Raw genomic sequence first — 23001 nt, 5'->3', positions numbered from 1 at the left:
TCCTGCCCTACCCAATTTACCTGTAAATTAGTCCAACCTACCAATTGTCCTGTTCGTCCTGTCAGAAAGCTGCCTTGGAGGCTCCCTGCTCTGGTGGCTGGAGAATCTCTGACTTCCAGCTGGGTTGTAGGAATTTACACGTACCTCACTGCTCTTCATGGATGACATTACGAATGAGAGCTGTCACTTGAACATGTTGGGGATTAATTATAGGCCTGCTGGACCATGCAGGTCGTGATCCTAAAGGCACACATGCACTTAACCTCACATTTATGCACAAACCCACTGAGAATGGGGAATGTAACACGACCATCATATGTCAAGCTTGAGTGAACTGAGATTTAACCTTTGCCACAAATTGCTGCCTGTCGTGCAGATAAAACTGCAATGTTTGCTATGCAGCACGTAACTCTTGGGGCTATTTACTTGCTCCTGGTGGTAAACTATAGCATCGATTGCCATGTCAAGGTTTTGCAGACCCACGTTTGCTCTTTCTGGTTTTCCTTATCTTTTTGCAGAGTCCACATAATTCCTTATGACAAGAGTATCCGTGAGTGTTGGACCAAGGCCTTGGAGTCCTGTCTTGCCTCTCTCCTCAATCCTGGCAGCCTTGAAGGTCAGGATCTGAAATGTTGATCTGGTTTGTGGTAGGAAAGAAAGCAATTTTCTGAGTCATTTGGAGATCCAAGGTGGGTACAGATTCGCATGGGACAACATGGTTTAAGTGAAGCAGAGTGTCTAGATGATCTAAGGAATTAGCACTGGAAAAGCTGTAGGCAATGGAGCAGGATGAGCTCAGGATAGAGATGGATTTGTCATCCTGGATCTGATCCCTGCCCTTTGTGCAATGGGAAACCGTGCTGACAGCAAGACAGGCCACGCTGCCAAGGGACTGCTTCCAAGATAAATCCCCTTTTGTATCGAGTTCCCTCATGTTCAGACTATCTCATTATCACAGGGATAATTGTCAGTCCCTCATTCCCAACTAGGAGGCAGTTCATTCTCTCTGATATTTCCATTTGCCATATGCTTATCTAGAAAAGCTTGAATGAAAAAAAGGGGGAAATAAACTTTCCAGCAGGCAATCAGAGGAGGCTGAACGGCTGCTTTGGCAGCTGTCGCTCCCTCTGACGCAGCTCTGCTGTCAAGGCTCTTTCAGATGCCACGGGAGGAGTGGAACAGCCTGAACCCCCCCAGTATTTGCTGTCATTGAGAAAGGTGCTGAACCCGCTGCCCTGCTGGTGTGAGCCTCATTGGTCCTGCAGAGGGGCCGATCCGACATCCCCGCCCCTACAAACAGCGGGCTGGGATGGGCAGAGCCACTGCGGGGCTCGGGGTCCAGGCACTGAGGTGTGTGTGATCCAGGCTGTGCGTGGGGAGCCTTAGCTGAGAGAACAAGTAAGTTTTTAGCCAGCATTTAAGTCAGGGATCTCACCACGAGCAGCTCTTGCTGCCTTGCTTTGGAGGAGAGACTATTGCAGGTGAGCTCTGGAGCCGGGAGAAGATGCAGAGATGTCAGGGAGGAAACCAGCCAAGGAGGATGTGGCAAGAAGTAACAAAAGAGGAGAACGTATTTTCTCCCTGGGACCTGGATGAGATCAGGGAGATAAAAAATGGGCTCAGAATAGTTAGGAGGAAAGAGGAAGGAGTGGGAGCTGAGACAGCCATAAGTACCATCAGCAGGATAGTGAATGTAAATGAATGGGAGGGACATTGCAGCAGGTGAGGAAATTCTCATTAAGAAGAGCTTAATGAGACAATAAAAGCCTCTGGGAAGCCTCACAGTCCCCACGCCTCTCCTCTGGTGAGACTTTCCTGGTGAGTAAAATTTTTAAGTGTTCCAATCTTGAACTTGGGGGATTGACTTGTTTGATAAGGTCAAAGGTAGTGCACAGAGGTCTGAGAGCAGAACCTCTTCCAGAGGTAGCTGAAATCAGGCAGGAAATAATGCAGTGAATTAGAGAAGAGGTTCTGGTAGAAAGCTTCTCTGTGAAGGAGATGTTGGTAGTGGTGTCAGTAAGTGGGCTAGGCTGAAGAGGCCTGAGTAAGGCTCAGCCTTTTTTTGGTGTAGCAGCTGGATGAGGGTCCCACTCCCATTATGGACATTAATCTGCTCTTGCTGGTCCTGGTCAGAACTGAACTGAGGAGGACACACAATCCTCTTTGCTGATTGCAGTTTGCTGCTTCCCTACACCTCTTCCAGTTCCTTTTTAGTGTATGGGCCAAGGCTGGTACCAAATCTTTCTTTGCACCCCACAGTTGTGCATTCAAAGCATAGGGCCTCCTCTCATACACTGAATTCTGCTTTAATCTGCAAAGTTGCTCTGCAGTGACCCAGTCAAGCCCTTGCTGTGCTCACTAAATGCCTGCACAGGGCATGGTGCCTGTGTGCTCTTTGGACAGGAGCTGCAGCTTAGTGAGGCAAATAGCAAATCATGCTGGGACTCAGCTGGTAGGACAAAGAGTAACAGAGGAATAGACAAAGAGGAACAGAGCACTAATTAATGTTTGTCATGGACTGTGTAGCTGTTCAAATTCCCTAAAATGACGTGATTTCACTGTGCAGTCCAACCAATTTTGCCTAAAGGCCAATCAAAGGGCAAACCACACCTGCAAACACCAGGTGATGGGTGTGAACAGGATCTTACACAGACTTTGCAGGACAGAGCTGCCCTTGCACAGCAGAGCAGAGCAGTGGGAATCTGAGAACTAAACAAGAGGCACCACCGCCAGCTTTGTGTTTGCCCAAACCCTCACTGTGACATCCAGCTCAAGCTGTCTGTCTGTGCAGGACCTGTCACGCTCCAGGTATTCCCAGAAACCTCTTGTCCCCTTGTTGGGAGGCTGGTTGGAGATAACCCCGTGTCTGTGCTGGAGCTGATGCAGCAGATCTGTTAAACATTACAGACTGATCCAGAACTGGGAGCACAGTTGGAAACAGGAAAAAAGCCCTGAAGGGAGTCCTTCAGTCAGATATTTGGGGGAACAGGTCTGTAACAAATGAGTCTGTGCCTGTTTCCTACAGCCAGCCAAGCAGTAATATTTGATAAAGCAATGAGTGCTGTCTGCCACAGCCCTTCACACAGAGATGTGTTCCCTGCTCCAGGAACTTTATTAAAAGCACTTTGCTTCCCAGGCATGGGGAATGCTATTTCCAGATCATTCCCAAGATATGATAAAATTACACCTCCCTCCATCAATTGCAAAATGCATTTATAGTTGTTTTGAGTTCTGCCTCCCTAGCTGGGTAGTATCCGTGGCAGAATCCTCTGGAAATTGGACACAGTTGTCCCCCAGGCAATAAAGCTGAAGGCGGGGGAGCAGGGAGGTGGTGGTTTTGTGTCTGTGCTCAGTGTGGGGGTGTCTGTGTGCTGCAGAACCTCCCTGTGGGCTCACAGGGGCTGTGTAGGGATAGAGGATGTTTTTGGGATGCCTTTATTTGCTGGGAAAGACCAAACCTATCCACAGGGCTCTGTCAGGATGAAATCAGTGTTTCTTTGGTGCACCATGCCTGATTGTTCTCACTGTCAGCTGGTTTGGTAGGTGAGCTTTAATATCCACTTTTTTTTTTTTTTTTTTAAACAGAAACAACTCCAAACAAACAAAAGCCAGCCTGGTTGAGCAGTGATGGATGGAGCTCAGGAGCTGGGGTGACAGCAGCATTTATTTTCTCTCAGGTGATGGATGCAGGCTGTCCTCCAGCCCAGTGCAGGGTGAGCAGTGCCCTTCACCTTGGCTGGACTAGCTGTGGTGTGGGGGAGTTTTTTTGCACATCTCTGTTTGCCAGGGTCACATCTGGATTAAGAACAACAAACCTCTGTGAGCCAGTGTTTTCACACACAGCAAATTTTCAGATTTCCTTACATGGCTGCTAATTGAATCATTGTAAATGAAACAAAATCTGTGTGCTCATCTTGGAGTAAGTGTTTGTTGAACTCTTAAGTGTTTGAATAGAGTATTGTCAAATTAACAAATCCCTCTCCTTGGAGCTGAGATTTAAACTGGTGTTCCTCTGATCAGGAAGACAGAGGTGGGAAATAAATAGATTTTTTTTTTCTCTAAGAAAATAAAGGCAGTAGCCTTATAAAAAAAAAGGATCACTTATTTCCTGCTCCTGTGGTTTTCTTAAGCAATGTCAGGAATTTGGGGCAGCACAAATCAAACAGTCAGCAAATTCCGAGTGCCCTGGGGTATTGAAAAATGCTTCTGGGGAAGGCTGCTAATTGCATTATGGGTCAGTGCTTCACCATGTGTTGTTTCTGGTTATTCTGCATTAAACTGTTCTGCCACACCAGCCTGTAGCAGGACCCTGTGAGGGAGACTGATGCTAAAAGAAATCTCTGTTGCTCTGTGAAGAGGCCAACAAAAAGCTCACCGCCCCTTCCTTTTTGTCCTGAAAACCCTGAAACAAAAAAAGAGCCTGCTTGGGTCAATGATCCTGAAAAAACTGTGTGGAAGCACCAGCCTGGAAGCAGAAAAACATGGACTGGGAATGGTGGAGGTGGTGAGGGATGGGACTGTTCCCTTACACCTCAGTGTAACTTGGAAGAGGATGTAGGAAAGGCAGAGGATCACTGCAGCATCTGAGAGGCTTGATGGCCTCTCTGCTCACATATTTCTAACAGATGTCCTGCCTTTGTGAGCCTGCAAGTGGAGTGCTCAACATCTGCTCCACGGCTCCACGTTAAACGGCTTCTCCTTCCCCAGCTCTGCTGAAAAAAACAATCAAAAAAAGAGACAACTAAGTCTTGGAATGCGTGCAGCAAGAAACAAATGTGAAATCTGAGGAAAACACTGGCCTGTGAATATTTAAAGGGAAAATGCAGCTTGTAGAGGCAGAAACATGGTTTTAAATGATGAATTTAATGTTGTCCATTCCTAGGCGTGTTTGGTGAGCTTGCCTATGGCTTTTCCTCCTCTTTTATGTTAAGGCCAGCATGGGCAGAAATATCTGCTGGGATGATCAGCTTTGCTCCAGTGCACCCTGCAGTCCAGAAATAATCAAATTAAATTGCTTTTTGTGAGAAAAGCTGCAGGAGAAAGTACCCGATCTGTAGCTTTATGCTAAATGCTAAAATTCTGATCCATAAAATGCTGTTCAACTTGGGCAGACTGAAAAATGTAATTTAAAACAGGTTCTAACTGTGCAGTCAGGGGAAAAAACACGATGTTTGGGTTTTGTATTTAAAGGAGGGATGTATGTCTGTGTGGGATGACTGTAACTTCCCCAAAGCAGTTTTGTCATGGATGTCTTGGGATAAAGCTATTTTTTTTCATTTTAAACAGGGCGACTGAAATAAGAGCCTCATTTCAGGTGTCAGACGAATCTTTATGTAGTTCAACCAATGCACGTGGCAAGGAGAGTCCTGAGAGGACTCCAGATAAATCCTGTGTGCTTTTGACAAGGAACTGAGAGGCCACTGATAGTTTCTGTTCTTAATTTACTTTGCAGAAATGCCTCTTTTTCTATAAACACTGCTGATGGCAAAGGCCAGATGGTAGCTCCGTGTCTGGCGAGGATACAGCCGCCCTTCCATCCCTCTCTGGTGGGGATGCAGATGTGGGAGCTCCAAAATAATGGCATCCAGTGGACATCACTGTGTTATTCCACATGGATTTGCACCGGGGTAATTTTTGGTGGGGCAGCAGCTGAATTGTGGTGTTGGGGTCCCTCCCCATCATCCCAGCTGGGGACTCAGATGTGTATTCTCTTTTTCAGCAAAGGACATGGCTCATGACGGGTTTAGAAAATGTATTTTATAAGGGATGACTGAGCTGGGTTTGTTTACTCTGGAGGATGCTCAAAGCCCTTACAACATTGTCGTCAACTCCCTGAAAGGATGTTGTAGTGAGGAGCGGGTTGGTCTTGGAAATGGCCTCTAATCTGACACATGGGAGATTTAAATTAGATATTAGGAAAAAAAAAATCATTGTCCATGTGGTCAGGCATTGGAACAGGTACCCAGGGAGGTGGTGGGAGTCACGCCGCCTGGAGGTGTTGCAAGAGGCACCCGATGTAGTTTCGCGGCGCTGCTGCGCTGACAGTCGGACTGGATGACCCTGCGGGTCTCCTCCGACGCTGCCGAGTCTAAAATCCCAACACCGGGCGGCCCCACCGCGGAGCCCACGGGCGGCGCGGGCCGTGAGGGGGAAGATGGCGGCGGCTCCCCTCACGCGCGGGGCGGGGGGCGGCACCGCCGCGGGCCCGCCCCGCCCGCGCGCGCTCCCTCCCTCACGGCCCGCCGCCATCTTGCCCGCGGAGCTCCGCCGGGGCTCAGCTCCGCCGCCGCCTCTGCCTCTCCCCCTCCTTCCCCTCCGGCCGCGCCGCTTTCTCTCCTCCCGGGGCCGGCGGGCCGGAGCCGGCAGGTAAGGCCTTCAGCGAGGGGCGCTCCCGCCCGCTCAGCCCAGTTCAGCCGGCTGTGTGAGGGCAGGACATGCCCATTCCCCACGCGGGGTTCCGACGCCTGAGGAATGGGCTGCGTCGCCCTTCCCTCAGGGGATGGAGACCCTCTCCTGGGCTCCCCTTCTCGGGGTTGCTCGGGCTGTGGGGCTGCCCCACAGGTGAGGGGCTGCGGCGTGCCCGGGCCGCTCTCGGGGAGGAGGGATGGGGTGGGATGCACGGGGCCTGTGGAACACACCTGGAGCATCCGAAGCACTGCCAGGGAGATGTGGGCTGGCAGGCTCTGTTCGCCCACGGGGATTGGTGAGTGTGGAGGGACGGGAGGATTCCCTGTGGGGAGATTGGTGAGAGGGTGCAGATTCCCTCCATCCCATGGGGTCCGCTCCTTATCCCATCCAGGTATTCCTGCATCTGTGGCTTTCTGTGTGGACATCATCAGTTGATGGAAGCATAAAGCCATGTGTGCCCGGTAATTGTGCTCATCGTGATGTGTCTGTGTAATTGTGTGCAGCCCAGAAGGAAAGGCAGGTGTTTGTGCTGCAGCCTGTTCTGTGGTGCTTGTGTTCAATCTTGGAAGGTTGGCCCACCTCAAACCAAAGGTTATTATTGTCCCATGTGCCCCTGTGGAGTCATGCCTTTGCACATCTAATAAAGTTTTGTGAGCTTGCTTTTATCCCAACACCTGTTTGAAGGTTGATATATCCATATTACTCCTGAAATGCAACTTCCCTGCCCACACACACCATAGCCCACTTGCAGCTGCTGAAGTACGTCCACAAGAAAGTCCTTGACCTATAATAACATGAAGAGCAATGTTAACTGTTGCTTGTAAATACATCATTGTATTGTGGTGTAAAGTGCACCCTCAGCAATAGTTGGGAGCCAGCAACTCATCTTTTCAGATCTCTTAATCAGCTCCTCATTTCCCTAATCTATGGAACAAAGAAGACACACAACTGGATAAAAACACGCCTTCTGAACACTCTATGACTGCTTTTAGTAACACGGAAAGTTGCCTCCACGCTGTTCCCATCCAGGCACACAAGCAGGGTGCTCTCAGGTGGTGTTCTCAGACCTAAAAGCATTTCAGGTTGTTCACTCTGGTGGAGCCGAGATGGATCTTGAACACCATCATGAATATTTGATGGGTGATGGCCATTAGTTGACAGCTGGGAGTTGCAGGGAGTGAGTGAGCAGCAGAGCATAGAAACACTAGATAAGAAATGGGTTTTTTTTAAGGTATTTCATTTGAGAGGGATGCAGGTCTTGCCTTGGGGATATGGGGGGCCCCCTCTGGTTTTAGTGCAGTGAAACATTCAGACTGAATGGGGGCTGAAGCTCTCACTGTTTCTGCTCAGTCTGTGCACTGTTCTGATGAGAGGCAGGTTTTTAGTTACAGCACCAGCAGATTGTTGTGAGGAAGTTCCTAACAAGACTTGACTTTGGCTCTTCACAAGAGTGAATCGGGTTCCTCTGACACAGTTAAACTGAGCCAGACTGTCTGTTTGTAAAGGAGGTGTGAAGGAGTTTCATTACAGACCTAGCCAGCTGCTCCTGTAAATACAAAACTCTTTCTTTTAGTTGTTGTTTTGGAGTACTTTATAGTTGATACATCATCAGCTTTTTCTAACCAGTTACGTATGACTATTAGATAATTCTGTTTCTCAGCAGGGAGATGTTTACCAGGAAAGAAGTTAATGATTTCACTGTAACTTCTGTTTACTTTGGTTTAAATTATGCCACTCATATTTCATATGTCCAGTCTCCTACATAATGCTGAAATGGATGATGAAGGATTGGATTATTTATGCAGCAGAAGTGAAGTGCAGCAGGATTTTGAGTTGAATGATGTTTCCATCTATCCAGGGCTGCTGGTCAATGGGATCTTTTTTTTCCCCTTTAGACTAAAATTTTATAGTAGAAGTAACCATGAAAATGTAATTTACAAAGAATAATAAAAACATGATATCCCATCAAATCCTTGGTGAGCTTAGTGGTTTGTGCCTTTATTTGAAACAAAAAAACCCCAAATTATACTGATTTCCTCCTGATGTTTTTCTCCTGTTTTCACAGGAGAAATATTGCTTTCAAAGAATGACAGCAGCTGCTTCAGCAAGTGGATTTGCTGTGCAAGAGGTCATTATTTGCAGCTGTCAGCTTCAGTGAATTCTTCCTTACATTTCATCCTTATTTGTAAGTTTATAAGTTACTGCAAAGTAATGGGAAGAGACTCAGCTTTGGAAATAGACTCTTCTGGGCAGGGCCCAGGAACTCTTCTTGGCTTAATTCTACCCCAGACTGTCTTTGTGATTTTGGAAAAGTCAATCAACTTTGCTCAGTTCTGGAAAATGACCTGGACAAGCTGATGGAATAAAAGTATCAGTGTTACTGAAATAGCCTGAGGAAAACAGTTAAAAAGGAAGAAAAAAATTGGTGCTAGGAGGTTGTCTTGGGGGATCTTTGGAGAGCTGTAGGGAAGCTATTAATGTAGGGATAACAGATTTTAAGGAGTATCCAGGGTTCTGGGAGACTACACTTTCTAAACAGAGAAAATGTTTGTTTTTTAAACATGAATTTAAATGACCTTTGACCCCTTGCAGTCTTTTAGGAGCGGCAAAACAACTTAGGGTTGATGTTTTGTGTGCCATCAACTGAAATTGGGGCCATCATGAATATCACCAAGGGTGGGCTGGTGCTGTTCTCAGCTAATTCCAATTCCTCATGCATGGAGCTGTCCAAGAGGATTGCCGAGTAAGTAAAGTCTGCAGGGAACTTGCATCTTGGGATTATTCTGGTGGGATTTGTTTTACTGCACATTTCACTTCCCTATTTAAGGAAAGTTACATGGGAAAACTGCCATGATTTGCAAGAATATTGAGTGTGCTCTATTGGAAAGTGTATTTCAACAGCTCAATAACAGAGAGAGTAACCTGTATTTAAATTGTTCTGTGGCTGGCTGCAGCATTTTATAGGAAACGTGGAATAATTAATGTTTACATAGTGTTAAATCATCATGGCAGAAGTTTTCACTCCTTGTAGTGGGGTATTTTTAGGCAGGAAGACTACATCCCTCATGCTCTCTGTATATTTTGGATGGGAACATTTCTTTAGCTTAAATCCATGAATAGCTGTAGCAGAACTTTTAGGACTTAAGTACATTTTTACTGTGCTAATTAGGATGCATAACATTACTGGGAATATTAGGATAGGTTTCTTCCAGAGGCTTATTTACCCAAAGTTAAGTGTGACAGGAGGAGAAAGGGGAGTGCAAAGGAACTCAGCTTATGTGTAGAAAGAATTTGGGCTGAGTGCAGAGCATACTCTGGTCTCTTTGTAGTGATGACTTCTAGCTAATGCTGACAAGGAATAAATACAGCAGATATTATTCTTCCATTATCCATAAAAAAGCACTTGCTACTCTTTCCTCTTCGCTCTGCAAAGATTTTTTTCTATAGAGAAGAGTGATTTAAAAGCAGTATTTTTAAGTATTGTGCACATGTATGTTGCCACATGTGTGTGTATATATGTATATAGGGCAAGAAATATATTAAAAATCACAAAATGTTACATGATTTAGTATTCCAGCATTTTTTTCCCTGCTGCTTGGTCTGAGCTTGACTGGAAAATAAGTTTAGCATAGCCTGCAGTGCAGTTCTTGGAAATTGTAGGTGCTTTTGAAAGAGATGTTCACTGTAATTACTGGTTTGGGATTTTCTTTCCTTGGTTTTCTCCCATGGAATGCAGCCTCTTCAGTAACTGTTGCATTATATGGGATCTACATTTGATTTGCCCTTCCTCTCCCCTTTTGACTTGTACCTTATTTCTGTTCCTGCAGACGCTTGGGAGTTGAGATGGGAAAGGTTCAGGTTTATCAAGAGCCAAACAGAGGTGAGCATTTAATTAGCAAAACTGGAAATGCACCTGACACTGATTTGAATGTATTGGTTCCCCTTTCCTTAGACTCTTGCAAATATGACATATTTCTTTTCTTGGCAGAAACACGAGTGCAGATTCAGGAGTCTGTGAGAGGAAAGGATGTATTTATCATCCAGACAGTTTCAAAGTGAGTAACTGTTTAAAGACCCTGTGCTAGCATTTGATGTGGGCTGTCCATAGCAATGCTTCTGGTTTCCATTTTTAATCACCTTTTGTGTTTGTGATGCAGTGTGATAAGCTTATATGAACTAGATAGAGGCTCATGGAAGGTTTTTGGTATTGGTTTTGTTGGGTTTTTTATATGTACACAAAAACAGCTTTGGCATAAGGTAGCTTCTACAATTTTAATTTTTAGTGACTCTATAAATAAAACCTTCCCCTTGGTCTCTACATTCCTTCCCTAAGTGTATTCTTTTGCTTATGTCAATCTCTAAATTCTTCTCTTCTCAGCTTCCTGTCTCTAGCACCATCACAAAGTTAAGATGTAGGAGGAACGTTTCCTGGGCAATGTGTCCTGTGATGCAGAAATTCTTTAATTTTATATGAAAATAATTTTACAAATGCTAAGTATTTTTTTTTTAATGGCAGCAGAAATGTAGCTCTTACTTGATGACCAGTTCTCTAAAAATGTGCCCTCTCCATCTCTGCTGGGTGTAAATACTGTGGTGAATAGAGGATTTTTTGCACCAGCTACAGAAGCAGATGTTTCTCGTTGCAGGGATGTGAATACCACGATCATGGAGCTCCTGATCATGGTGTATGCATGCAAAACCTCCTGTGCCAAAAGCATTATTGGAGTGATTCCTTACTTCCCCTACAGCAAACAGTGCAAGATGAGGAAAAGGGGCTCCATTGTCTCCAAATTGCTGGCCTCCATGATGTGCAAAGCTGGTAAGAATGTGGCTGTCCTTAAATCAGAGCAAGGGGGGCTCCTGCTGTCAGCTTCCAGGTTTAGAGAGATCTATACACAAGTTTGGACTCTGTTTAAAAATAACTGCCAAGCTTTTCATGTGTTTAAAACCTATGTAAAAAGGAGAATGTAATTAGAAATATTTCCAAATTATGAGCTCATAAAAAACCCAAATTTGTTAAAACCATTTTGCATTGAGTTGTACTGAGCTGGCAAAATGAGTCTGCTGGGCTGAGCTGCTTTGGGACCTCTCATAATACCATCCTTTGCCTTTCTTACAGTCTGGAACAGTTGTGCCTTGTCATTCTGACTTGTTTTTTACTTTTTTTTCCTTGTTGGATGAATGCACTTTGTCCTTTACATTTGAGACCATGTGGGAGAATGAGATTATTCATCTTCACAGCCTTCAACACATTTTCTACTTCTTTCCTTTCACTCCCATTCCTGGGAAAAAACAGGCAGTTATAACAAACTGTGGGATCTGGGCTGTTACTTTGAGAGCAGTGGATTTTGATGAGGAGCTTGGCCCCTTTTTCAGGAGTTCAGAACTAAAGAGCATGCCAGGGTCTTGCTGTGTGACACAGGACAAATTAGTGCTTCCATTTTGTCCCGTGTCCAGTGGAGAAGGATCTTCCTGCCTCAGTGTGGCACTGCAGAGTCAGTTATGTGCAGCGTTCTGAGGTTCTTTTCAAGAAGTCACTTTAAAAGCCTCAAAAGATTTTAATGCCAGTGTGCTTAAGAGGGACTAAAATTAATTTATTATGTATTTTAGTGTTCTCATCCAGCTTAGAAATTTTCTGGACAAACTGCAGAGAAACAGAAAAATAAAGTGTCTATTCTCTCTTACTTGTCTTGAGGTGCATCTCTGTGTATCTTACTGTTTTGTTTTAAAGGACTAACTCATCTTATTACTATGGATCTACACCAGAAGGAAATTCAGGGTTTCTTCAATATTCCAGTTGATAACTTGAGAGCATCCCCATTTTTACTCCAGTACATCCAAGAAGAGGTGAGGAAGGCCTGTTATAACAGTTGTTCTTTTTAATTTTTTTTTGTCATGTCTCAGGGCATCTGAAACAAATCCCTCTGAAAAGATAAACTCTTCAAACTGAATTTTAAGGGGGAAGGGTCATGTTGGGGCAGGGAGTGGTGTTGGGAGATGTTGGTTCTTCTCTTCTCCACATTTAACTTTTGGTTTCCTGAAGAGCTGGTGTTTTCTTAGCCATGCAGCAATGCTGTTTTTTTCCTTAGATCTATTCCCCTCACAATGAAAAAAAAAAAAATAGGATTTTCTTGCTCTCATTGTCCTCTTCCTTTTCTGTTTCCAGTTTCCTTGACATTTATAGGATGGACTGCTTGTGTGGATATAAATTTAAATCACATAATAAGAAACACTTTGGAAATTGTAAACTATGAGAGAGCCTATTGATTGTGCTCTGAAAGTCAGGTTGGTGGGAGGAAATGTCACTCACTGTTAGTTCAGACTGCATGTCTTGACTTGAGGAGCTTAACTTGGGATGTTCTGTGCCTCCATTTCTCCATCTTATTTTTAAAAGGGTTTGGAGAAGTGCTACTGGTAAATTGGCCTGTACAAAATGTGCAAATGATAATTGTAGGTATAAGATGCATGTTAAGCCTCTGACTAATGGTAATTTGGAATAAAGCAAGTGCTTTCTTCCTGATGAGAGAAAGGGTTTAGCTCACTCTTGCTTTTGAATCCAAGCTTTTTCTTTTTATAAAGATAGGAATGCCTCAATTTAAAAAACAAAACACACCCCACCCCACCCCCTTAAAGAAACCCAAACCAACATGATTGTGTTATGACAGTATTAAAATCTGCTTGAATGCCTCATTATAATTTCATTTGGTAATAGAGTCAAAGAGGATGGCAGAACAAAACTCCAGGCTCTGCCTTTGCCACAGTCATTCATCTTGTGTTTCGAGAAAGAAGTATTGCACATTGTAAGCACTTCCTAACTTAAAAAAAAAAAAAAAAAAGAACAGAAGTAGAAAACGAAATACACCAAATACATAGACACAAGACAAGTTTTGCCTTTATGTGTTGCTTGAAACTGTGGTTTATGGTCAATAACAAGATCATGGTCCTGATTTGATCTTGAAGCGCATTGTGATTCCTGAGCTTTTAATGGTTTACACAAAATTGTTGAAGCTTTGAGTCTGACTGCTACGCAGTCTAAAAAGTGGCCATTTATAGAGATCTGAAGTATGTGTAAAGAAGTTTTAAAAGATACTTTTAGTTCTTCATCCCTCTGCTCATCCATGAGGGGATTTTCTAAAACCAGAATTGACTGAATAGATCTGATCACATGGGATCTGTACTGGCAAGTACCTTCACCAGCCAGATCATTTATAGTATCTGTGCTTAAAACTTTGCTGCTCAGGGGGAATTCAGTATTCATCTCAAGTTCCTTATGGCCACAACGTGATGGATATCCTGTGCTGGGAATGCCAGAGCTTTCAAAGCTGTGGGAATCATGATGGGATGTACTGAGGAGCACAAAATGGAGTCCAGCTTGATGAGAATGAAAATCACTTTAAAAACATTTCGCTGAAAGTTAGGAGAATGAGGGCTTGTAGTTGTTTCCTGTTGGAAATATATGCCTAGATGTGAAGAGAATCACTTGCTGTTCTGGCATGAAGCCAGTCCAATCAGTGAAATTCCTGTGATATGAAAATAATTTGGTGTTTCCCTCTGTGTGCTTGCAAGTGTTGGATACTTCGTGGCTTCTCTTTCCTTTGTGCAGGTGTTAATCCCAGAGTGACAGAGCCCTTTGTTACCTGGACATATTGACACCTCAGAGTCTTTGGGATGACATTTCTGGCTTTCTGACTTCATTTTTGAAGAGCTGAGAACAAATTTGTTAATTTGGCAGAGGAAAAATGAGGCAATGGTGTCTGAACTAGATCAAAGCCTTTGTTATGTCGAGTGACAGGCCCTGCCTTGTCCATACCTTCCATCATGTTAATCTTTGTAGCCTCTTGTATAACTCGGTGTTTGCAGAGGACAGAACATGCTGAATTCCCAGTTTATAGGTGGAGTTACTAACATTGTGGATTATTAACGTTGCCTGACGTCCTCAGTAAATTTCTTACTTTCCGTTGGTTGAGCCCTTGCCCAAATTCAGAACTTATTTTTTCTTTCCCATGCCTATAGCAGGTAGTGTTTTGGAAATAATCAGCCAGTGCAGTTTGTATATTGTGGTTAAGATTGTGGAAGAACTTACTTTGCCTGTGTTTGCAGAAACCCCAAGTATTCCTGTGCTCTGGAATGAGTATTTGACATCTGACAAGGTGGTGAGCTGCATGACAGGGTGTCATCCCCACAAATCTGTGAATTCCATCCCTAACAGATCAATTTGCAGGTACTTAGTGAAGTGTCTTCCATCCCTTAACACTGGGATTCTGAGGACTGGACCTGCTCTGTAGGACTTTGCTTGGCTCAGGACTGTGGTTTTTGGCTGGAAGGACAGACAGGTTCTCTTCAAGCTGCTCTCCATAGAGATGGATCATCCCAGGGCAGCGCAGGGAAGGAAAAGGCTGAGTTTGCAAGGAGTGGGGTAAAATGAGATGCCAGAGGGAGTGCAGTTGTAGTTGCTGTTGGAAAGGAGAACTGAAAGTGTGAATGCTGGAATGCTTGGGATGTTACAGGTTAGATGAATCTGATGTGGAATCACTGCAGGAAAAATGGAGATGAGAATAAGAAACTTTTAGAGATGGAAACTTAAAATGCTGGTTAAATAAGGATCGGGTGTCTGGAGTGAAAAAACAGTATGAGAATGGAGCAGGGGCAGCAAACTCAGAAGCAGACTGTGCTTGTGAAGCCCGACTGAAGCACCTTTGAGACATCAGAGGGAAACCCAGACTTGCTGGCCTCATCCCTCTGGTGCTGTCAGCGTTGGCAGCAGCATCTCCTGGTGCTGACCAGCGTGGCAGTTTGCAGCACTGTGAGACAGTGCCTACAGGATCAGTGCAGTGGCTGTGGAAGTTTTATCCCTTCTGATGGTCCAAAGAAAGAGTCAGTGTGATGTGATGAAGAGGTGTGACTTTTCTTGGGGTACTGTATAAGACAATAGGAAGTTGTAAAATGCTGTTTTTTAGTGATGAAAGACAATTTAGGTTGAACAGGAAACTTTAATTTTGATGGTTTCCTGTTTCTTTCAGCACTTGTGGGTGTAACCCTGATGTCCTAAAGCAGTTACTTTTCTGTTATCTGTACTATAAAATGGGGTTTATAAAAGGTTTGAAGTTAATATCTGAATTTTCTAAATACATGTTTTTACTGAGTTGTCAACCCTGATCATGTACCGTGGATTCTTGAGGTTGCTTTCTTAGGTAAAATGTTCGATGCTTAAAAAATTCTGGCAAAATAAAGTTCTCTGATTCTTACTGAGTTTAAATTTGTCTAAAGATATGAAGTGGACATTGCTATCTGTTATTTACTACAGATACCAGACTACAGGAATGCTGTAATTGTGGCCAAATCTCCTGCATCTGCAAAGAGGTGGGTAAGATCTGCTCTCTTGCCTTAGAGCAGGAAATCTCTGTCGGGATTTTGTTCCTAGGATCAAGTGAAGGACAAATAGGCAACAATTAGAAGATGCAGCCTTTACCCTCCTCCCAGTTCTCCTCTGTCAGCTCTGTCAGTTTTTGCATCATTGCTGTAATCGTAATAAATCTAAGGAGAGTTTAAAAAAAAAAACATACAAAAGGATGTGGTAAATCAGTGCAGTGCTTATGATTAAGAAAGTTTTTAATCGTGTTGTATTTGTGTGCATTTACATTATAAATCTCCTGCTGTAAATGAAGAAGAGTGGATGGAAGTGTAATGCCATTAATCCAGATGAGTTTCTTAACATGGGCATAACTACAAACATGGCTGATCAGATCCTAAACACAGATGGTGAAACTGGGTTTGTGGTTTGAGATGATTGTGATTGTGAAGTCTTTGGTGGCTGAATGACTGTTCTTAATCCATGAAGCTTTTTAGTTGACTGTCCTAAACTCTAGAATTACAGTGCTGTCAGCAGGTGCTGTAAGAGCTGGATGGTGGTTTAAGGGATGCTGTCTTTGCTGTGGTGACAAACCAAGAGCTTGTTGAAAAGATATATGGACTTCCATGCCAATGAATTGTGATACTCTCTGTTTTCCTTATTTTCTGTAACAAACCACCTTTTGTCATCTTTTTCTCCAACAGTACTTTTTGTGATTTCTTTTATTTTGGCGAGGTAATTTTATCTTTGTTTCTTTTGCATTTCTTTTCTGTGGTGTCAGTATTGCCTCTTGGGTGGAGGCAAGTTTGTTGCACCATTTTAACGCTGATCCAGTAATTGTCAATTGCCAGCAAATAGACAGATGAGTTGCACATCATGCAGTGATTTGTAGAGGCGAGGATCCAGAATTGTATTGTTTAGCTTCTACAAATGTTCCTATGAGTATTTAAGGACAATATGTGAAGAGTTACATTGTATTGGGAGAAGGATAATTGGATGTTTCAGCCTAATTCAGGCTGAAAACAATCTAGGAAAATACTTTTGATGAATGCCTGCTTGTGAAAGAGAACCCTTGTGTGGTGAAGTTCAGAATGTCACTGTGGTTTCTGAGCTCACTGGAAATTAAACATTTGGCTGTTACTTTGAACTCTATTCAGTTTAATATTGCATTTTAAGGTAATTAATACGGTTTTATTGATAGGATTATTCCTGTTAAGTCATAACTCTTAGTGTTTGTAATAATAATTACCTGTAATTAACTACTTGCAAAAATATTGCAACTGTATGATAACCACAGGGTGGAAGATTCTTACTTTTTAATTAACTGAGTATCACGATGGGCAAATCATTCTGTGGACTTTTTATTGTTTGGATAGTTAAATAAGGCTTAAAGACAGAGGAGGTGATTCAGGCACTGGTCTGAGGTGCTGATGTTAGAGCAGAGTGAGTGACTGTGGATGTGGCTTGGATGGGTGGCTTAGGCAGGATCCCAAACCCTTGGGTGTGCAAGGTGAGGTGGGATGGATGTGCTAATTGGTATTTGCTGCTTCCAATATCTGGGGTGCAAATTCCTGTTTTCCTGACTCTCTGCTTTTCCCACTCCCCCAACTAACCTTACATTTCTTTACAGAAATTTCTAATTTTAGTTGAAGAAATACTGCAGTGTGAAGGAACTTCATGTCAGCTAATTAAAAAATCCAAGCTGTTCAACTCCCAAGTGTGGTTTGTCAGGCAGAATGATCATCTGGATCCTCTTTTCCATAGGCTATCTCAGGTTATGTGTCAGCAGGTCAGGGATATTGTCTTTATTTAGTACTAAATAAATAGGTCAACACTTGTTTTCTCTTTTTATATGAGATTTTTTTTCCTATTAAATGTTGACAATCCAGACATTAGAGTTGCTCCTGATTACTGTTAGATGTGTCCTGCTAAAGCATGGGATCCCAAGGATGCTGAAGGCTGGGAAATGTTATTTTGGCTGTTAGGCAGAGCAGAAGGGAGTAGTCAGCATTTTGTGACTTGCAGCATTTATTTTGTAGCTTTAAGGCCCATATGGGCACTTTGAAGTTTATTCTGACTTTAACAAACCTGATTAAAAAAAGATACTGAGGGGCAACCGATTTCTTCCATGAACTCTCCTAAAATTTTAGGATCGTTTGACTTCCCTCTGAAACATTAGAAATAAGATGGAACTAGGTTAGGATTGTAGACAGGTGAGTTATTTGAAATGTAACCTTTTCCTGGGTTCTTTTAACCCTTCCCCTGCAGGGCACAGTCGTTTGCTGAGCGCTTGCGGTTGGGAATCGCCGTGATCCACGGGGAAGCTCAGGATGCTGAGTCTGACATGGTGGACGGCCGGCACTCCCCTCCGACAGCCAAATACGTCGCTGCTATCCACCCCAGCCTGGAGATCCCCAGTAAGTAAGTCTGTGGGGGAAAGTGTTACCTGGTGTTTTTGTGGGTTTAGGGATTGGGTTTGGCACGGATGGACTGTCTAAAAGGAGTGGTTCTTCACAGAGGAAAAAAAAATCATCTTTCATAGTGGGGAGAAGATAATTCCTTCTTGCTTGAATGTGGATGTGACCTCTGGCTGCACCAGCAGAACTGCAGGGCACAAACCCAGCGTGGTGTGTCAATGGGTCACTGGTTTTGTCTGCAAGCCACTCTGCTTCTGTGCTGAAATTAAGAATTAATTGAATTGGTAAAGAATTGGTATAAATTAATATTGTTAATATTTTAATTAAGCTTAAAAATTGTTTATGTATTAGAATCTTGCTGGTTTTCATTCAGTAGTGATGTTGAAATAGTTGCTGATTCATGTCTCTAATAGTGGTGACCCATCAGACTATTCCATAGCTCAAATAAATTATATAAACTTCCTCTTTTCTTTCTCCTTTTTACTCCTCTAAAAACATCTGCCATTAATCAGTGCTGATTCCCAAGGAAAAACCACCCATCACAGTAGTTGGAGATGTAGGAGGAAGAATAGCTATCATTGTGGTAAGTGAGATGCCATCAGTTCTAATAAATGATATTAAACATGTTCAAGTTGCAGAAATCAAGTGGCTGTTCTGTATCAGCCACTAAACTTTGGTTGCTGGTGGACTTCTGATAGGGAGGGGCAGCACTGAGCACACTCACAAAGCTGGCTGGGAGCTCTGCAGGGATCCAATCTGGAAGCAGCCCTGGGATCTTGTTTCCATGAGCAGAGCAGGTGAAATTCTGTTCAGTGCTTACCTGAAGGGGCTCAGGTGCTGCATGCACACACAGGAGGAGGGGAGAATCACCCTGTTCCTACTGGTGACTTTAGAAATGCCAGTGAAGCTGAGCAGATGGACCTGGACTTGTTGGAACAAGTCTGGAGGAAGCCACCAAGATGCTCAGAGGGATGGAGCAGCTCTGCTGTGAGGAAAGGCTGAGAGAACTGGGATTGTTCAGCCTGGAAAAGAGAAGGATCTGAGGTGGCCTGATTGTGCCTGTCCAGTACCTGAGGACAGCCTGCAAGAAAGATGGAGAGAGATATTTATAAGGGCCTGCAGTGACAGCACAAGGGGGAATGGCTTCAGACTTACAGGGGAGTAGGGTTAGATTGGATATAAGGAAGAAATTTTTCTCTAGGAGGGCAGCTGTGGCTGCCCCATCCCTGGAAGCATTCAAGGCCAGGCTGTGTGGAATTTTGGTTAGCCAAGTCTAATGGGAGATGTCCCTGCCCATGGCATGGCTTGGAATGAGATGATCTTTTAGGTCCCTTCCAACCCAGGCCATTCTATCAGTCCTTGATGCACTTTTTTCTAAAGCAGAGTTTGTTTGGGTTTGTCAGGAAAATAACGATTTTCTGGTAGTTTGGGGTTTGCTACACTGGTTAAAGCTGTGCTGCCAGTCAGATGTGCTGTGTTGTGTGTCTGATGTGGTGAACCCTCAGTGACTCTGGGATTTTGGCAGGATGACATCATAGATGACGTTGACAGCTTTCTGGCTGCAGCTGAGACCCTCAAGGAGAGAGGGGCCTACAAGATCTTTGTCATGGCCACCCATGGGCTGCTGTCCTCAGATGCTCCCCGGCTGATCGAGGAGTCTGCCATTGATGAAGTGAGTGTGGAGTCTGAGCTCTGATCAAGTGACCTGGGGCTTTTCTAAGCAAGCCGTTTTCTCCTGAATTGATTGTTGACATATGCTGCCATTAAGGATTTAGATGGGAGGTTCCTGGTTCAGGCTTTCTTACTGTGGTATTGTGTGCTGGAATATTAGCATCCACATGTCTTTAAACCAGAGCAGTGGGAAATGTGGGAAGTGGTGAGATGCTGGATTGTCAGTATCAGCACACCTTTCTCCTCAGTGGGTGGGAGGTTTTTGCACCTCCTCTGGATCTGTGTGGCTGGATGAAAGGAAGGAGGGACAGTGCCATCAGTATCCATAGTTACATGGAACCTATGGCAACACATGGCTCTTCCTGGGATTGTGACCCTGACAGTAATGTAAAATGTTGTTTTGTCAGCCTGGGTGGTTTTGTAGGATCTGTAAAACTCCCTCTCACCCTTCCAGTATAAAAGGTGGAAAACAACACAGCTACGTCTTCCTGACCATTTCTCCTTCCTGTAGGTGGTTGTTACAAACACAATTCCACATGAGATACAAAAACTTCAGTGCCCTAAAATCAAGACTGTGGATATCAGCATGATCCTGTCAGAAGCCATTCGCAGGATCCACAATGGGGAGTCCATGTCCTACCTTTTCAGGAATATAGGAGTGGATGATTAAAGCTTCTTCCTCTAAAGAAACACCCCGGGCCAAACTGGAATCGAACAGAGAGCGAGCTGTGAAGCATTGCGCTTACCTTAATATTTCCATTGAGCCACTTCTTGTTTTTTCTTGGTTTAAGTATCAAGGTAGAACAGTTTTTAAGACAATATTTTTTCCCCTTTGCAGGGTTTTTGTGGGGGGGTTTGGTGGGAATAAACCTTTTACAGAAAACTGTTTAGTTGCTTTTAGGTTAGTTGCACTATACACGATGGAAAAATCCCACAAAACACTTGGGGCAAGAATTTGGCTTCTAAATTAAGCATTCCTTTTCCAAAGCTGCTTGCTACAAGTGCTTTAAATGATAATAAAATGAAGTGACTGTATAATATTTGCATTTTAAAAGCCAAAAAGGTTGTACTGTTGTATGCAGTTCAGTGATTTTATAGGAGTGCTTTTATAGAAAAGCATATGGAATATGGACCTGTATTTATTTTCTGCGACAAAGAATAAAGACTTGTTTTGTGTCAGCTTTCTAAAAATGTTCATGTGCTGGTCCTTTGTCTTCTAAACTGTGCATCCTTAAATATGGCAGGTGGATGTCAGGGAGCTACAGAGACTCACTCAGACCATGGCACAGATTCCCAGAGAAGCTGTGGCTGCCCCTGGATCCCTGGAAGTGTCCAAGGCCAGCTTGCATGGGGCTTAGAGCTACCTGGGATAGTGGAAGGTGTCCCTGCCCAGGGCAAGATTTTGGAATGAGATCATCCTTCCCAACCCAAACCATTCTGTGACTATGATATGGGAATATTGTGGGGGGTGTAGTAGGTTCCAGCTGGTAAAATCCAAACCAGCTCATCACAGGTAAACTGGGTTTTTTTTTTGAGGTTTCTTGCCTGCCCTGAATGCGTGGATGAGCTGAAAAATACACCACAGTGCAGAGCTGAACTTGTCCAGGTTTGTTTTCCCAACCTTCCTTGGGCAGGTGTGGGTGGAATGGCCGGCTGGCTGCCAGGCAGCAGCTCCCAGTCCCAGAGACTCCAAGGTCTTCACCTGTTGCAGAGAAAACAGTGGTGGAATTGATGAGCATTCAGAGGCTGTTTGGTTTAATCTTCCCATCACGTCCTACAAATGAGCATAAAGCTTTTGGCGTGTTCAGAAGTGAAAATTAACCTTTGTTGACATCATTTCTATGTTGGAGACAAACTTCCAAGGACTTTGGAGGGTTCATTGACTTGAAAGGGTAAAACCAGGTGCTTTCCTTAATGTTAATGGATACACCAGGCTGATTTATTGACACGTGTGGGTACTTTGGATGTGTTAATGCAGGTCAAATTCCAGCTGAGCACTGAGGGGGAAGGTCTGTTCCTCTCAGGGATGTGCAGAGCTGCTCCCCGTGCTGCCTCAGCTGCTTCAAAGAGAGGAGAAATGCTGACCTGACTCAGTGATGGGTATATTAACTGCACCGTGTTTATTTTATTAGTGAGACCTTGTGGAAGTGTGCTGCCACTTGGGAATGAGCCAGACAAGTGTCCAGTGCAGCAAACTGATGGCTAAATACCCCAAAACAAGGGATTCTTTGGTGGTTTCCTGTGCCTGTCTCATGTTGGCCTTTAGAGGAATCGCTGTGTCTTCCTCTCCCCACAGCTCCCTGACAGGAGGATGCAGGTGAGGGGTTGGTCTTTCTCCCAGTCAACAAGTGACAAAGCAAGGGGAATAATCTCAAATTGCACCAGGAGAGAGGTTAGGTTGGATATTAGGAAAAATCTCATGGGAAGGGTTGTCAAGCATTGGCCCAGACTGCCCAGAGCAGTGGTGGAATCACCAGGGATTTAAAAGCAGAGTAGATGTGGAATAATGGTTGGACTCAATAATCTAAGAGCACTTTTCCAGGCCAAATGATTTCATGATTCTGTGATCTCTTCTGTGGGGGTCTCTCCTGGTCAGCCCTTGCTCCCATGCCAGGCTCCACCTCAGCCATTCACCCAACTCCTGTTTGATCTTTGCTTTAAAACACAGAAAACCCCCAGCTTTGCCTGGTTTCATGCAGTGCAGTTATGATATTGATGAGGGCTCAGGAATTTGGGAACAAACTGCATCCATAAGGCTGGGCTGCAGGTCCTTTGGCTATTGACAGTGTTAGAATCAATAATTGTCAAAAATTGACAGTGTTAGAATGTGGAAAGGGAGGGGGGCACATGAGGCATCACTCAGATGTTTTTCAGCCCAGCCCATTTGTGAGACACTGAAATCAGGTGGGTTTGGCTCCCTGGGGAGTGGAGAGGGGTGGGAAGCAGTGAGGCCAGGCTGCCCACCCAGGCACCTTTGGAAGCACAATTCCTGCTGCTGGGCTGTTTAATGATAAATGCACTTGGGCTGCTAATGAGTTACTGATTCAGTCACCCTGTGAGGCTGAGGAATGAAGGAGTTAAATTCCACTGCCTGATCTGTTACCCCCTCACAGCAGTTCAGCGTTGCTGACCTTGTTGTAGTGGTTTATTTTTCCT

At 44.1% G+C, this 23001-nt stretch overlaps 1 protein-coding gene across 6 annotated transcripts; it reads left to right on the top strand.

The window, feature by feature from the left end:
* Nucleotides 1–1343: 1343 nt before the first annotated feature.
* PRPSAP2 (phosphoribosyl pyrophosphate synthetase associated protein 2) lies at nt 1344–21036 on the top strand. 6 transcript variants are annotated; one of them, XM_085592093.1, is made up of 13 exons: nt 1344–1398; nt 3586–3713; nt 8474–8593; nt 9009–9151; nt 10236–10288; nt 10397–10463; nt 11055–11227; nt 12140–12255; nt 15713–15768; nt 18026–18174; nt 18687–18757; nt 19700–19846; nt 20357–21036. In XM_085592093.1, exons 4-13 carry the CDS (start codon nt 9033–9035, stop codon nt 20513–20515), a joined length of 1110 nt encoding a protein of 369 aa, XP_085448219.1. In that variant the 5' UTR covers nt 1344–1398; nt 3586–3713; nt 8474–8593; nt 9009–9032; the 3' UTR covers nt 20516–21036. The 6 variants fall into 6 exon arrangements, with proteins under 6 accessions (XP_085448219.1, XP_021405865.1, XP_085448216.1 ...); XM_021550190.4 differs by having other exon boundaries at nt 9001–9151; XM_085592090.1 differs by lacking the exons at nt 1344–1398; nt 3586–3713 and adding exons at nt 6235–6366; nt 6800–6869 and having other exon boundaries at nt 9001–9151.
* Nucleotides 21037–23001: the final 1965 nt, after the last annotated feature.

The sequence above is a fragment of the Lonchura striata genome, chromosome 14 (genome assembly GCF_050655825.1).
Source record: "Lonchura striata isolate lonStrDom1 chromosome 14, ASM5065582v1, whole genome shotgun sequence".
Lineage (NCBI taxonomy): Eukaryota > Metazoa > Chordata > Aves > Passeriformes > Estrildidae > Lonchura > Lonchura striata.
Note: the sequence above shows the minus strand (reverse complement) of the source record. Positions and strands in the feature narration are given on the sequence as shown.

Excerpts from the sequence above, each read along its gene's own strand:
- PRPSAP2 (XM_085592093.1), top strand. The coding sequence starts at position 9,033 with ATGTTTTGTGTGCCATCAACTGAAATTGGGGCCATCATGAATATCACC. Across the intron at positions 15,769-18,025 it reads TCTCCTGCATCTGCAAAGAG|GGCACAGTCGTTTGCTGAGC; the intron begins GTGGGTAAGATC and ends CTTCCCCTGCAG. Across the intron at positions 18,175-18,686 it reads CCCCAGCCTGGAGATCCCCA|TGCTGATTCCCAAGGAAAAA; the intron begins GTAAGTAAGTCT and ends GCCATTAATCAG.